A 12267-nucleotide genomic window follows, 5' to 3' on the forward strand; every position below is an offset into this window, starting at 1 on the left:
CACTTTGGGTGGACACTTATTTTTTCAATGTAAATAACTGAATTTTGAAAACTATAAGATTACAGTAGGTGGCGGTATGCACCTTAATAGTGGTTGCAATCTGCCAATAAACACAAGGAAGAAGAAGAAGTGTTGCAAGATCTTTGACCCGGAAGCAGTCGTCTTTCCTTTCCTGTTTCTGCTCCCGAAGAGAACACAGAGGTTTGTCATCTCTCTCTCCGCCATCCTCTCTCATCCTCCTAACCAGAACCCATCCGAGCCCGTCCGCCCTCTGTACTGACCCGGTACCGTGTGGAGCGTGTGTCCGTCGTCATATCGTGTGTTTGTGTGTGAGAAGCTGGCGCTGACAAACCGTTTTTCTGTCCGTTACTGACAAGCTTCCAGCCAACATGGCGGATCTGCTGAGGCTCGCCCTGCGTGTTAGACTGTTACATGTTTCGTTAAATCAGACTGTTTTCCCCCTTTAAATTGTTAAGTCGGCGGGGAAGCCTCCAGCTAACGTTAGGTGCTGCGATACTGAATGCTGCAGCTAGCATGCTAACAGGTTAGCACGCTAAGCTAGCTGCTGCTCGTGTGTTGGTGTGTTGTGGGAAAAACAGGTGGAGTTACCGGCAAATGTTTCTGGCCAGATGACTGGTGGCTCGGTAAAATCAGGGTTAGTGGTGCTGTGGTGTGAGCTGAACTGACACGCTAGCTCTGCGCCCCGGGCTGCTCGTCTGACTGATGCGAATGTGACTTAATCCATTGATGCTGCAGCTAACGTTACCATGTGACTATCAGAAGTTCCATTATCGGACACTGAATCGGGTCCTTTTACGTTACTCTGTAGAGATGTGTGTCGTGTGCAATGTGTAAAAAAAGAAAAGCGCGCTTTAAAACTGTTGTGCCGAGAACTGCATCCCAACTACTGAGGTAACTGTACTGCAGCCAGTCAGTTCTGTTGAATGCATTCAGCCCTTAAGGGATAGTTCAGTTTGTTTGAAGTGGGGTCCTCAGCTAGCTAGTTCCATACACTAACTGAAATAGGTACAGTGTTCTGGATGCTGAGCGCACCGTTTATCGAGACCCGACACTGAAGCAACAGCCTCCACAGCTCTGTCTCTCTAGTTCAGGGGGCCAAGAACTAAAATGTAAATTTAGCCACCTAAAACAACGCCCACCTAAACAAATCAATATCAGTGTAAATGTACGCTCTATTTTGACAATTTTTTGCGCCTTTACTTTACCGTCAAACAGCCCTCATTCGCCACTATTTCCTCCCAACCGTAGAACTACCGTATTCCTCCGCTAAACGCCTGCACAGAGTTTACAAAACAGGAAGGCTTAGAAGAGAGACAAAACACTGACTTACTTAAAGTTTAGAGACAGCAAGTCACCTGGCCTCTCTGGTCTGGGACGTTTTACCCAATTTATCCTGGGAATGGTGAAAAAGGTCTGCAGTGCACCCCGGCATTTAGGCAGCATATTATGGCAGTTCCTCGTATCTCTCTTTCTGCCTGTTCACTCTCTCTCTGCAAAAGTTCCTCTTCTGTATATTACTCTCGCTGGTTCATAATTGTATCCTCTTGTCACCAAGGTGAATGGCATATCGTCCTCGCTATCAAAATCACTCATATTTTCGTTCGTGTATTCTATTTGTTGTGTCTTCACTAACAAGCCGGGAGAAATAACCCAACATAACAGCTGATCTGCGGAGTAATCCAGCGCCGCGGCTATGTGCAGGCGTTTAGCGGAGGAATACGGCAGTTGTACGGTTGGGAGAAAAAGTAGTGCCGAATGAGACGGCCGTTTGGCGGAAAAGTAAAGCGCTGAAAATTGTCAAAATAGAGCGTGCATGTACACTGATATTGATTTGTTTAGGTGGGCGTTGTTTTAGGTGGCTAAATTACGTTTTAGTTCTTGGCCCCATGTACTAGAGAGACAGAGCTGTGGAGGCTGTTGCTTCAGAGTGCTGGGTCTCGATAAACGGTGCGCTCAGCGTCCAGATCACTGTACCTATTTCAGTTAGTGTATGGAACTAGCTGATAGGACCCCACTTCAAACAAACCGAACTATCCCTTTAACGCTCAACAGGCTTCCCCCATGGCTCCTAAGTGCTTGAATTCATATCTTGTGCAAGAATAGAAATATATATATTTTTTTAATTCACATTAGTACTGCAAGTAGGGATGGGCATTTTAAGCAATTTAAATACTCGAGTACTCTCCTTCTATTATGAACGAGCACTCGAGTACTCGCGCGGGGGGGACGGTGGGGGTCTGTGTGATTACTATGGTAATGACGGAGCAGGGGTAATCTGCTGTGTGTGGGGCTGTTCACACATAACGTTTGCATTTTTGCATGGAGAAAGCGTTACCTGGAGCATGTGAGGAGAGGGACTGACTGACTGTGATATTAGGTGAGGTGACGCTAAGCTAACGTCTAAAGCCTACCTCAGACAGCATCTCCGATGGTTGGATGGATGGCATTAGCGCTTCGGAGCGGACAATATTGTTGTCAAACAAGCGAAGGCTCAATTCCAATACATGTCCATTGTCCAGTATCATCCATTTTACTTTATGATCACTGTTACACTAACGTAAATCCATGGATTACAAGGTCCGGTGTTCTGCCAAAAAGAGAAAACTGACCACTGACCAGTGTGATTAACGTTGCAGCTGCAGCTAAATAGTGATCACCATGAAACGATTGTCTCCCAAAAAGCGATTCTTTCTCCACATTTCTTGTGACTAACGTTATGGGAAACGACAGTGTAGTCAGTAAACTACTGCAGTTTTGAATGAGTTTTATCGGGCGTGCGCTATGAAGAAGCGTGCATCTTTCTCCTTCGGGAGCATATCTTCAGCCACTATTTTCGGGATGAGCTGGAAAACTTCTGGTTAAAACTTTCAAAATAATGTTACTTAAACAAAAGTAAATAGCTTATTTATGCACGTTGGACGAGAAAAGGCTATTTCAACGAACGAAGCAGCAAACCTTGTATCAAAATACTCGTTGTGATGTTATATGGCGTGAAACTATGGCTGTAACACATTACTCAAAATAAATAAGGTTACAACTTTTATTTTGAAATCAACAAAGCGGATGACGTACTTGTACATTCTGGCTGACTTGACGCCCGTGCAGTTCATGCTGCCAGATCCACATAACGATGCATGCGTAGATTTAGACCATTTTAAAGGGGTGGGGAGTGGGGCGAGTACCCGAACAGCGGAAACGTTACTCGAGTACTGACGTTATGAACGAGTACTCGAGTACCCGAGTACTCTCGCCCATCCCTAACCGCAAGTAGCACAGTTGAAGTGTGCCTCTCTCTTCTGTCTTTGTAATAGTTGTCTGTGATCTTTTGTAAAGCTGCTAGTTCTGATTATAAACATTCTCAGTGTTGTAAGAGTAATTCACCTTGATCTGTGTCCATAGGCACAGGCCCCTGGGCCTGGATGCATAATGGGCCTCCCCTCACAGCGCACAATTAAGACCAGAATAGTAACTAAGACATACATCCACCTGCATCAACAGGATTTACAGCACAGCCACCTGAACACTCAAAGCCAATAACAATAAACAAATTCACCCGTATCTCAATACAGGGTCCAAAATTAACTTTTTTGTCCACCATAAAATGTTACCAGCCACTGCCATATTTTACCAACATTTGGCTGGTGCTAATTTTCGACCCTGTCTCAATAAGTTTACAGCGCCGGTATACAAAATAAAGGGTTAGGGTCCTAAGGGATCATTTGGTCCCAGGCCTGGGCAAGATACCCGGTGGCCCTGTGAAGAGGCTCTGGGTTATAGGGCCTCCTGAGCCCTTGGGGGGGCCTACGCCCGTTCTGTAATATATCCCTGTCTGTGTCTCAAACTATGCCGTGTTGGGTCCTTGAATTTGATGGAATTGGGCCTCGAAAGTCACGTGGGAACCCTGATTGTAATGATTCCTATAGCAACGTACTGGTTACAGGGTTCCTTTTAGGGATGCAAGTTGTATGCAAATTCCTTAACGATCATGATTAATTAGTGGCCGGGCCAGCGAAGCGGTGTCCTCCACAAAAGTATCAAACAGATTTTTGATAGATCAAAAATTGAGCCCACAGTGCATCAAAATGTTTTACTGTAAATGGTACTTTAATGCAAATTCTTGCTAAATAAAGCTTGAATCTCCACTGATCACTGATGATGTCATCAGTGATGTCATCAGTTTTGTGACATCACTGATGATGTCATCTATAAATCGCTCAGCCTTCCTCTCCATAACATCAGCTCTGCCTTCTGCCCCAGCCCTGTCATGAACTGCAGTGTTCTAAGCAGACTGGATTGCATGCAGCAGATGATAGAAAGCTCATCCATAAGAGACTTGAGACTTGACTTGTGACTAAAGACTTGAGACGTGACTTGGACTATACCTAAAAGACTTGAGACTTGCCCGGCCACGACCCATTGCTGCGCAGCAGCTATAATTGTAATTAAAATGCCAGATTTACCAAACAATACCAAAAGCTTTATTTCCACAGGAGTAACATATTGATTGATTCCAGGTGGTCCCCAGCAAATTGACTAGTTAAACTTCAGCATTATTTCATTTACAAGACGTGAACACAGAATGTAAAGTAATGACTCGTCTCCTCTCCTCAGACCATGGCTCCCCGTAAAGGTAAAGAGAAGAAGGAAGAGCAGGTGATCAGCCTGGGCCCTCAGGTGGCCGAGGGAGAGAACGTATTTGGAGTCTGTCACATCTTCGCCTCCTTCAACGACACCTTTGTCCACGTCACTGACCTGTCCGGCAAGTAAGTACCGTACGCTAACGAAGTAACTGATTACAATACTTGAATTGCAAAAATAATGTTAATGTTATGTTACTCGTTACAACAAAAAGTAGTTTGAGTCTCCAATATGAATTTGTTTGATAGGGGAACTTCACCGAAAAACAATGCTGATTTATTTTGCATTCATATAGTTTGACAGTTATTGAGATTTGATTTAAGTTGTGGATCAGTGATGTCATTCATGCACAAATTATATCACTGGTCCACAACTTTAAATCAATTCTCAATAACTGTCAAACTAAATGAATGTCAGCAAAACTGTTGAGTTTTCGGATAATAGATAAAATCAGCGTTGTTTTTCACTGGTTCAGACTGATATTTGTCTCTCTGTCTCTCTGTCTGTGTTCCCAGGGAGACCATCTGCCGTGTGACAGGTGGGATGAAGGTGAAGGCGGACAGAGACGAGTCTTCGCCGTACGCCGCCATGTTGGCTGCTCAGGATGTGGCTCAACGCTGCAAAGAGCTGGGCATCACTGCTCTGCACATCAAACTCAGAGCTACAGGGGGAAACAGGTCTGTCCGTCCCTACGGCTACTAGTTGTAGGCTGACCCTTATGGCATTTTATGCTTAAAACGAATCAAAGTCTGACAAATTGAAATCTCCCAGACACCAGGTGTGGTGAGTGAAAGCAGCCATCGTTAACAGCTAAGCTAACCAGTCGATCAGGAAAAACATGTAAACAGCCGTGTGATTAGTGAGAAAGTCGGTAAAAGGAGGAGAGCTGCAACGAGTGCTTATGCAGAACTTGTAGATGACGTGGTGGAATAACGTGCAGACAGTCAGCTGTACTGTGTAACAACTTAGATTGTCCATGACGACAACAACAACACTGAACCAAAGAATATGACTGAACATCCTAGTACCCAGCATCCCTAGCGAGTGTGCCATGATGTATAACGGGGCGGTTGTTAGGGCAACTATCAATTCTGGATACTCTATAGAATAGTCAACAGAGTACACTGTCTAGGTTAAGTTCCATAATGTATAGCATCCACAACATGTATGTATTTTAGCTTGAACCACAGCTATTTAAACAGAAGACCAAAACAGTGTGCATGTAGTGTAAACAAGGTGCAAGGTTCACAAACAGGTCATGTTCTCTCTTTTTTGTTGTTGTCCTAAGCTGTCAGAATGGTAGCACTTAAAATGTTTTATATTTTTTGAAAGATTATTTTATTTCAAATTGTTTTATTTATTTATTTTTAATATTTAATTTATTTGTTCCGTTTCTCATCTATTAGGTATCGAGTATTGTCTTACTAAATTTGGTATCGATATCAAAGTCAAAATTTTGGTGGTATGACAACACGGGCATTTTAATCTGGACTCATTTCACATTAAAAACAGCAACTTTATGCACTAATAAAAAAAAAAAATAGTGCCCCCAAAATTTTGAAAATGCTGGGGGCAAAAATTGCCCCCAAAAGATATTGTTAAATTCCTACACTGACTGCCTGTCTGTCTACATGTCTGTCTCTCCTCTCTCTCACTCACAGGACGAAGACCCCCGGCCCCGGGGCCCAGTCAGCGCTGAGAGCCCTCGCTCGCTCCGGCATGAAGATTGGACGCATCGGTACGCACACAGCGACACACACACAGAGGTCTCACTCCGTTCAGAAATCTGGGAACCCAGAGTCCATCAGTCTGATGACTTAACAGCCTCTGGGACAGACGGCGTCCCGCCTAGATTTCCTCTTCTGTCATTTTTTACAGTCTGACGACGCCAAAGTATCGTCCGTCTGTCCCACACTAGGGCTGCATGATGGGCCTAAAATAAAATCATATTTGTATTGACAGATATTGCGATTGCAATATGCGATACAATTTTAGTGGGAATGGTCATTTTTGTATTTCATTGTCACAAAAAATAAAGTAAAAATGTGATGCCATTTTTACTGTACCAAACAAGCATGTTCTCTTATGTCTGGAGAATATGATTTGTAGGCCGGGATGGGACATGAAGCACCACAATGCTGGATTTAATGCTGTGTTGTGACTAGGGATGGGCGGGAGTACTCGAGTACTCATTCATAACGTCAGTACTCGAGTAACGTTTCTGCTGTTGGGGTACTCGCCCCACTCCCCACCCCTTTAAAAATGGTCTAGATCTACACACGCATCATCATGTGGATCTGGCAGCATGAACTGCACGGGCGTCAAGTCAGCCAGAATGTACAAGTATGTCATCCGCTTTGTTGCTTTCAAAATAAAACGCTTATTATAACGTAACCTTATTTATTTTGAGTAATGCGTTACAGCCACAGTTTCATACCATATAACATCACGAGTATTTTGATACAAGGTTTGCTGCTTCGTTCGTTGAAATACCTTTTTCTCCTCCAACGTGCATCAATAAGCCATTTACTTTTGTTTAAGTCACATTGTTTTGAAAGTTTTAACCAGAAGTTTTCCAGTTCATCCCAAATCCGCGAGCTCGAAAATAGTGGCTGGAGTGGAGATATGCTCCCGAAGGAGACAGATGCACGCTTCTTCATAGCGCACGCCGATAAAACTCATTCAAAACTTTGCACTAGTTTACTGACTACACTGTCGTTTCCCATAACATTAGTCACAAGAAATGTGGAGAAAGAATCACTTTCACTTTGGGGGACAACCGCACAACTATAAGGGGCTCGCCTACCGCTGTAATCAGGAAACTCCCCACAGTCTGCGGTCTTAATTCTTCCTACATGCACCACCAATCTCAAATAAAAAGTACACACCTTTGAGCCACGGTTGTTGTCTCGGAGCCGTTTGTTCGTTCTGAAGTACGGTAGTCCATAGTTTACGAGTAGGTCTGTTTCCCCTGACACGGTTGTCCTCCTTTTCTCAAATGCCATTGTTTTTTCGTGCAGGCGGTTCATCTCGTTATTTGTCAGTCGAATCATATTTCTTGCTCGTTCATTTGTGATGTTGACAGCAGATTAACGTTAGTTGGGGCTGCATATTTTGCTGTTTGCTGCTCTGCTTATTTTTTACATGTTAAAACGTGGTTGCCCGGGGCAACTGGGCATCCGTTAATGTCGAGCCCTGCATATTCTCTTGTGTTATTGTTGATTCACGTCACGTGTGGTGTCAGGGTGAGACCATGCCTGTTTGCGTCACTAGCACTGCCCATTGTCAAGGGATATGATTGGCTGTTTGTGAGCTGGGGCGGGTGCACGCTCGGGGTGTGCCTGTTAAATGATTGGCTGTTTCTGTGTCACTCTTAGCACGCTTCACGGAGGAGAAGTGATCTTGATTATTTTTTTCATGCAGCCGCGAGTTAAATTATCAAACGTGTATTGAACTTTTTTTTTTTTTTTACTGAAAACTGAAACTGAAATATATTGCTATCATTTTATCGCCCTGCCTCAACCCATTTGGAAAGCACTCGGACTTGAGTAATGTTATCACCTGTCATGCTCTCCGATATTTCCCCTTGTGATATTATAATTACTGGAAAGTATTTTTTTTTCTTCTGGGCAAATCAAGGAATAGCATTGCCAGGTTTGGTATACATTTGATTGACAAAATGGAATGTGATTTATTAGCGGTAATTAAACGGGGAAATCGCTATGAACCATTTGGAAATGCATTCAGAATTATCTTTGCATTAGTCATAATAATTTAGCCTATGCAACTTTAAAGGAAAGGAAGTAGGCTGCGCCTCATTATATTAATTAGAGGGATGACTATATTGATATACAAATTAGCACATGACGACCAATATCAAACATAACGTTAAGATGAGTGAAGGAGAAGAGCCGACTTAATTTGGTGACCACGTAGCTGCGGGGCTAGTTTCGGGCCGATACCCTAGTATCTGAAAACTAAACCGTTTTGCAGGCATTCAAAATTAAAGAAAAAATATGGTGTCGGTGGGTAAGTCACCCGACCACCGTTGAACACAGATTACTGTCGAGCTCAAACTATGGGCCCAAAGGGAGCTGAGATGACTCATGGAACAGTAGACAGAATATCCGCTTTTCTTCATGCAGTAACAAGCCTTGAAACCGTTTCATTGTGGCTGTAATGTTGACAATTTAAGACCATTTATTTTCTACTACGTTCTACAGTTTCTACCAAGCAGTTGCTGCTGGGTGCTGCTGTCTGCTGGGTGCTGCTGTCTGCTGGGTGCTGCTGTCTGCTGGGTGCTACTGTCGCTACACTGACAGGCTGAGCCGTTCTGCTCCTTGCGTGAATGAGTGCACAGCAGCTACGGCAACGTCACATTGACAAACTTGCTGCTCTTAAAGAGACAGGCGCTAATAAAAACAATGGAAAACATACTTTTTAATACAAGATTGTCAAACGATTTTCGACTTTCAATAATAAAAGTCCATCTTGATAATAAAAATGATTATTCGAAAATTCTAAATTCATTGCCCATCCCTAATTGGTACTCTACTATTGGCGTAATTCGGTCGATACCATAAAAGTATCAGTTTGATACCCACTGCCCAGCCCTACTGATCCCCCACTGGCAGAGACAGACATAAAAATTGTCAATGCTGGGGGGCATGGTGGCGCAGTGGTAGCGCTGTTGCCTCACAGCAAGATGGTCTTGGGTTCGATTCCCGCCTGGGATGCTGTGGGCACTGGGGGTGTGTCCCATCCCCATATCCTCAGTGCTAGTCTCTCCCCAGATTCAAATATTACGTTGAATTGCTGTGCTCCGCATACTACATAAGTGAGTCTGTGCCAGTTAATAGCCACTGCTGGTTTTGAAGGCGGGTTGAAATTGAATGAGTGACAGATCGTAGCACCGATAAGAGAGAGGTTTGAAAAATGGGCTGCGCCTCCCGTGTTGTCTGACCGCAAAGTCGTTACTGATGGGAGAGGACTGAATCCATCCCTGGCATATGACTGACCAAGTGAACGGTTCCCTCCCATAACCAGCCATCTGAGGTGTCCCAGACCCAGAGAGAGCTCTGCAGCATGCAGTAACGTAGTGTATCAGCGTAAGAACTCGTGTGTCTGGCGTTGAGACTACCTCAGTGCCTACTGCCCAGGTGGGGCTGTCAAAAAACCCGCTCTGTGTGGAGTTTGTATGTTCTCCCCGTGCTCCCCTGGGGCTTCCTCCAGACAGGAACCCCCCGCTAAAAAAAAACGTGTCAATGTCAAAATGTCAATGCTTTTCAAAATGGACACATTGACTACAGTTTGAGACTGACTGCAGTCTGAAGCTCAATGCAGACCCAAAGTCAAAGATGACGTCCTCAAATGTATTCTTTTGTCCTAACCAACACTCCACCACCCAAAGATAATCAGTTTACTGTCCTAGAAGACTAAAGACACTAGAAAATATTCACATTTAACAAGCTGGAACCAGATAGTTAAAAAATGTTCTTCTTACAAATAGTCTAAACGATAATTGATTTGATTATACAAAATATTTTTAGAGCTGCAACGATTCATCAGATCGACAGAAAATTAATCGATAACTATGCTGATAATTAATCATTTTGAATTTTGAGGGGTTTTTTTTAGAAAAAAAAGTCCATTCTCTGATTCCAGCTTCTTAACACATTCACTGCCAGCCTTTTTTTTTACTGTAGGTAGGTTCTGCCAGAGGTTTTTTTGGAGGATTCTGGCTCATCTTTCAAGACCCGAGGATTCTTTTCTGCTAAGATTTTGTGAACACACAATATCTCAAAAGAACTAATAGAATGTGTGCTTTCTCTGTCTAAAAGAGTTAGTTTGTAGAGTTAGTAGTTATGTAAGCATTAGCAGTTGAATACAGCATGGTTTCAGCGTCTGGAAATTTATTCTGAGATAAACGGCTTTTTGTGAAATTCGATAGAACAGTCACTTTAACCATTCATTTTTGGCATCAGTAAGACGTCAGACATCTAAACAATAGTTTTGAACAGTAATTTCCTCCATAACAGCAGGAAACCCCCCTCTGCTTCCAACTCCTCCCTCCGTGGGCGTTCTCCTCCGCAGCATTTGTCACAAGCGAGTGTTCTGCTGCTGCGAGTTTGAGCAGCCTCCCTCCCTGGCAGCGAGTGTGGATAGGGCTCACTTGTTTCTTGGGTTTGAGAGCTTTGATGAAGCTTTGTGCGATTCTAGGCTTTATGCTGCGTGTTTCAAAGTGTTTTCCACCCAGTCTATTTTTGGAATCCCCCACCGCCAGCTCCCAGCGCGATAATGCGCGATGAAAGCGTTTTCGCCAATCCATTTTACAGTAGAGAATGGTTTCCTCGCGCGTTACCCTACAGTTTTGGCTCTGCGTTTCCTAGTGTGGAGAGCACTGTCGCCACTTAGTGGGTCCGTGGAATGGGTTGTACACGTTCGCTGACTCCAATATTTTTATAGGAGCCGTGGGGAGCGTTGATCCACGTCCCACCGTCAAATTTTTTTTTTTTTTTTAAGCCGAGATAACTCGTCCTTGGCAGTGAACCGTCGGATTCTGTAAGCCGAGATAACTCGTCAATGGCAGTGAACGTGTTAAATGTGAATATTTTCTGTTTATCTACTCTGCAAAACAGTAAATACTGGACAGGTTAATCCACAGAAAATAATGGTTAGTTAATTTAAATGAATGGGTTGCGGCTGTATGGCGGTCGGTTGTATGGCGGACAGACGCAGGCTAACGTTTGTCTCCTCTCTCTCTCTCCTCAGAGGACGTGACCCCCATCCCCTCTGACTCCACCCGGAGGAAGGGCGGGCGCCGCGGGCGCCGTCTGTAAACCAGTACTCCTCCGCTGTTTTGGAGACTTCCTGTTCGGTTCAATTCCAATAAAAGTTTGATTTACCTTCTGCCTCTCTGTGTATCTTTTCCACTCACAGTCAGAGTCTGGGACAGGATAGGCTAAAGCAGTGGTTCTCAATGTGGGGTCCGGGGACCACTGGGGGAAGGCCCTTATGTTTGGGCGACCTGACCTTGTGGATGGCTGTGTCAGCAGACTTGGCCCCCTAACGTCCAACAATCGTCCTTATGTTAAGAATCTTGGTGTGTGGTGGTGGTGTGTCTCTGACGGCTCTTTTAAATTCGATAAACAAATCAGTCTGTAGTTGGAAGCAGTTTCTTTCAGCTGAGACTTTTAGCTAAGGTAAAAGCCTCTCTCTCCCCCCCAAAACTTTGAAAGAGTTATCCATGCCTTTATTACCTCTAGTGATTACTGTAATTCTCTGTGGGTCTAGAACAATCGTCCTGTGTCGTCGGAAACGGGATCATGTAACTCCATTGTTGGCCTCCCTCCATTGGCTTCCTGTCAGTTTCAGGATTGATTTGAAGACTTTGTTGATTGTTTACAAGGCTTTAAATGGTCTGCAGAACTCCTGCACCATCACACTCCAGCCACAGCTGTTTTTAGATGCATGTCTGAATTTATCAGGGTTCGTACAAAGTCGTTAAAGTTTGGAAAATGCTTAAAGGTCCCTTATGTTATTTTTAACTATAAAACATCTCATGGGTCTTTAAAACAAGTTATGTGCAGCTGTCTCTCCCCTCATATG

At 43.9% G+C, this 12267-nt stretch overlaps 1 protein-coding gene across 1 annotated transcript; it reads left to right on the forward strand.

Moving 5' to 3' along the window:
- Positions 1 to 147: 147 nt before the first annotated feature.
- Positions 148 to 11564, forward strand: rps14 (ribosomal protein S14). Its single transcript, XM_083639594.1, has 5 exons — positions 148 to 201; positions 4633 to 4784; positions 5175 to 5336; positions 6321 to 6397; positions 11431 to 11564. The coding sequence occupies exons 2-5, from the start codon at positions 4636 to 4638 to the stop codon at positions 11496 to 11498; spliced, it is 456 nt and encodes a 151-aa protein (XP_083495720.1). The 5' UTR covers positions 148 to 201; positions 4633 to 4635; the 3' UTR covers positions 11499 to 11564.
- The last annotated feature ends 703 nt before the right edge of the window (positions 11565 to 12267 follow it).

Source organism: Poromitra crassiceps, assembly GCF_964638095.1.
Source record: "Poromitra crassiceps genome assembly, chromosome: 1".
NCBI classification, from domain to species: domain Eukaryota; kingdom Metazoa; phylum Chordata; class Actinopteri; order Beryciformes; family Melamphaidae; genus Poromitra; species Poromitra crassiceps.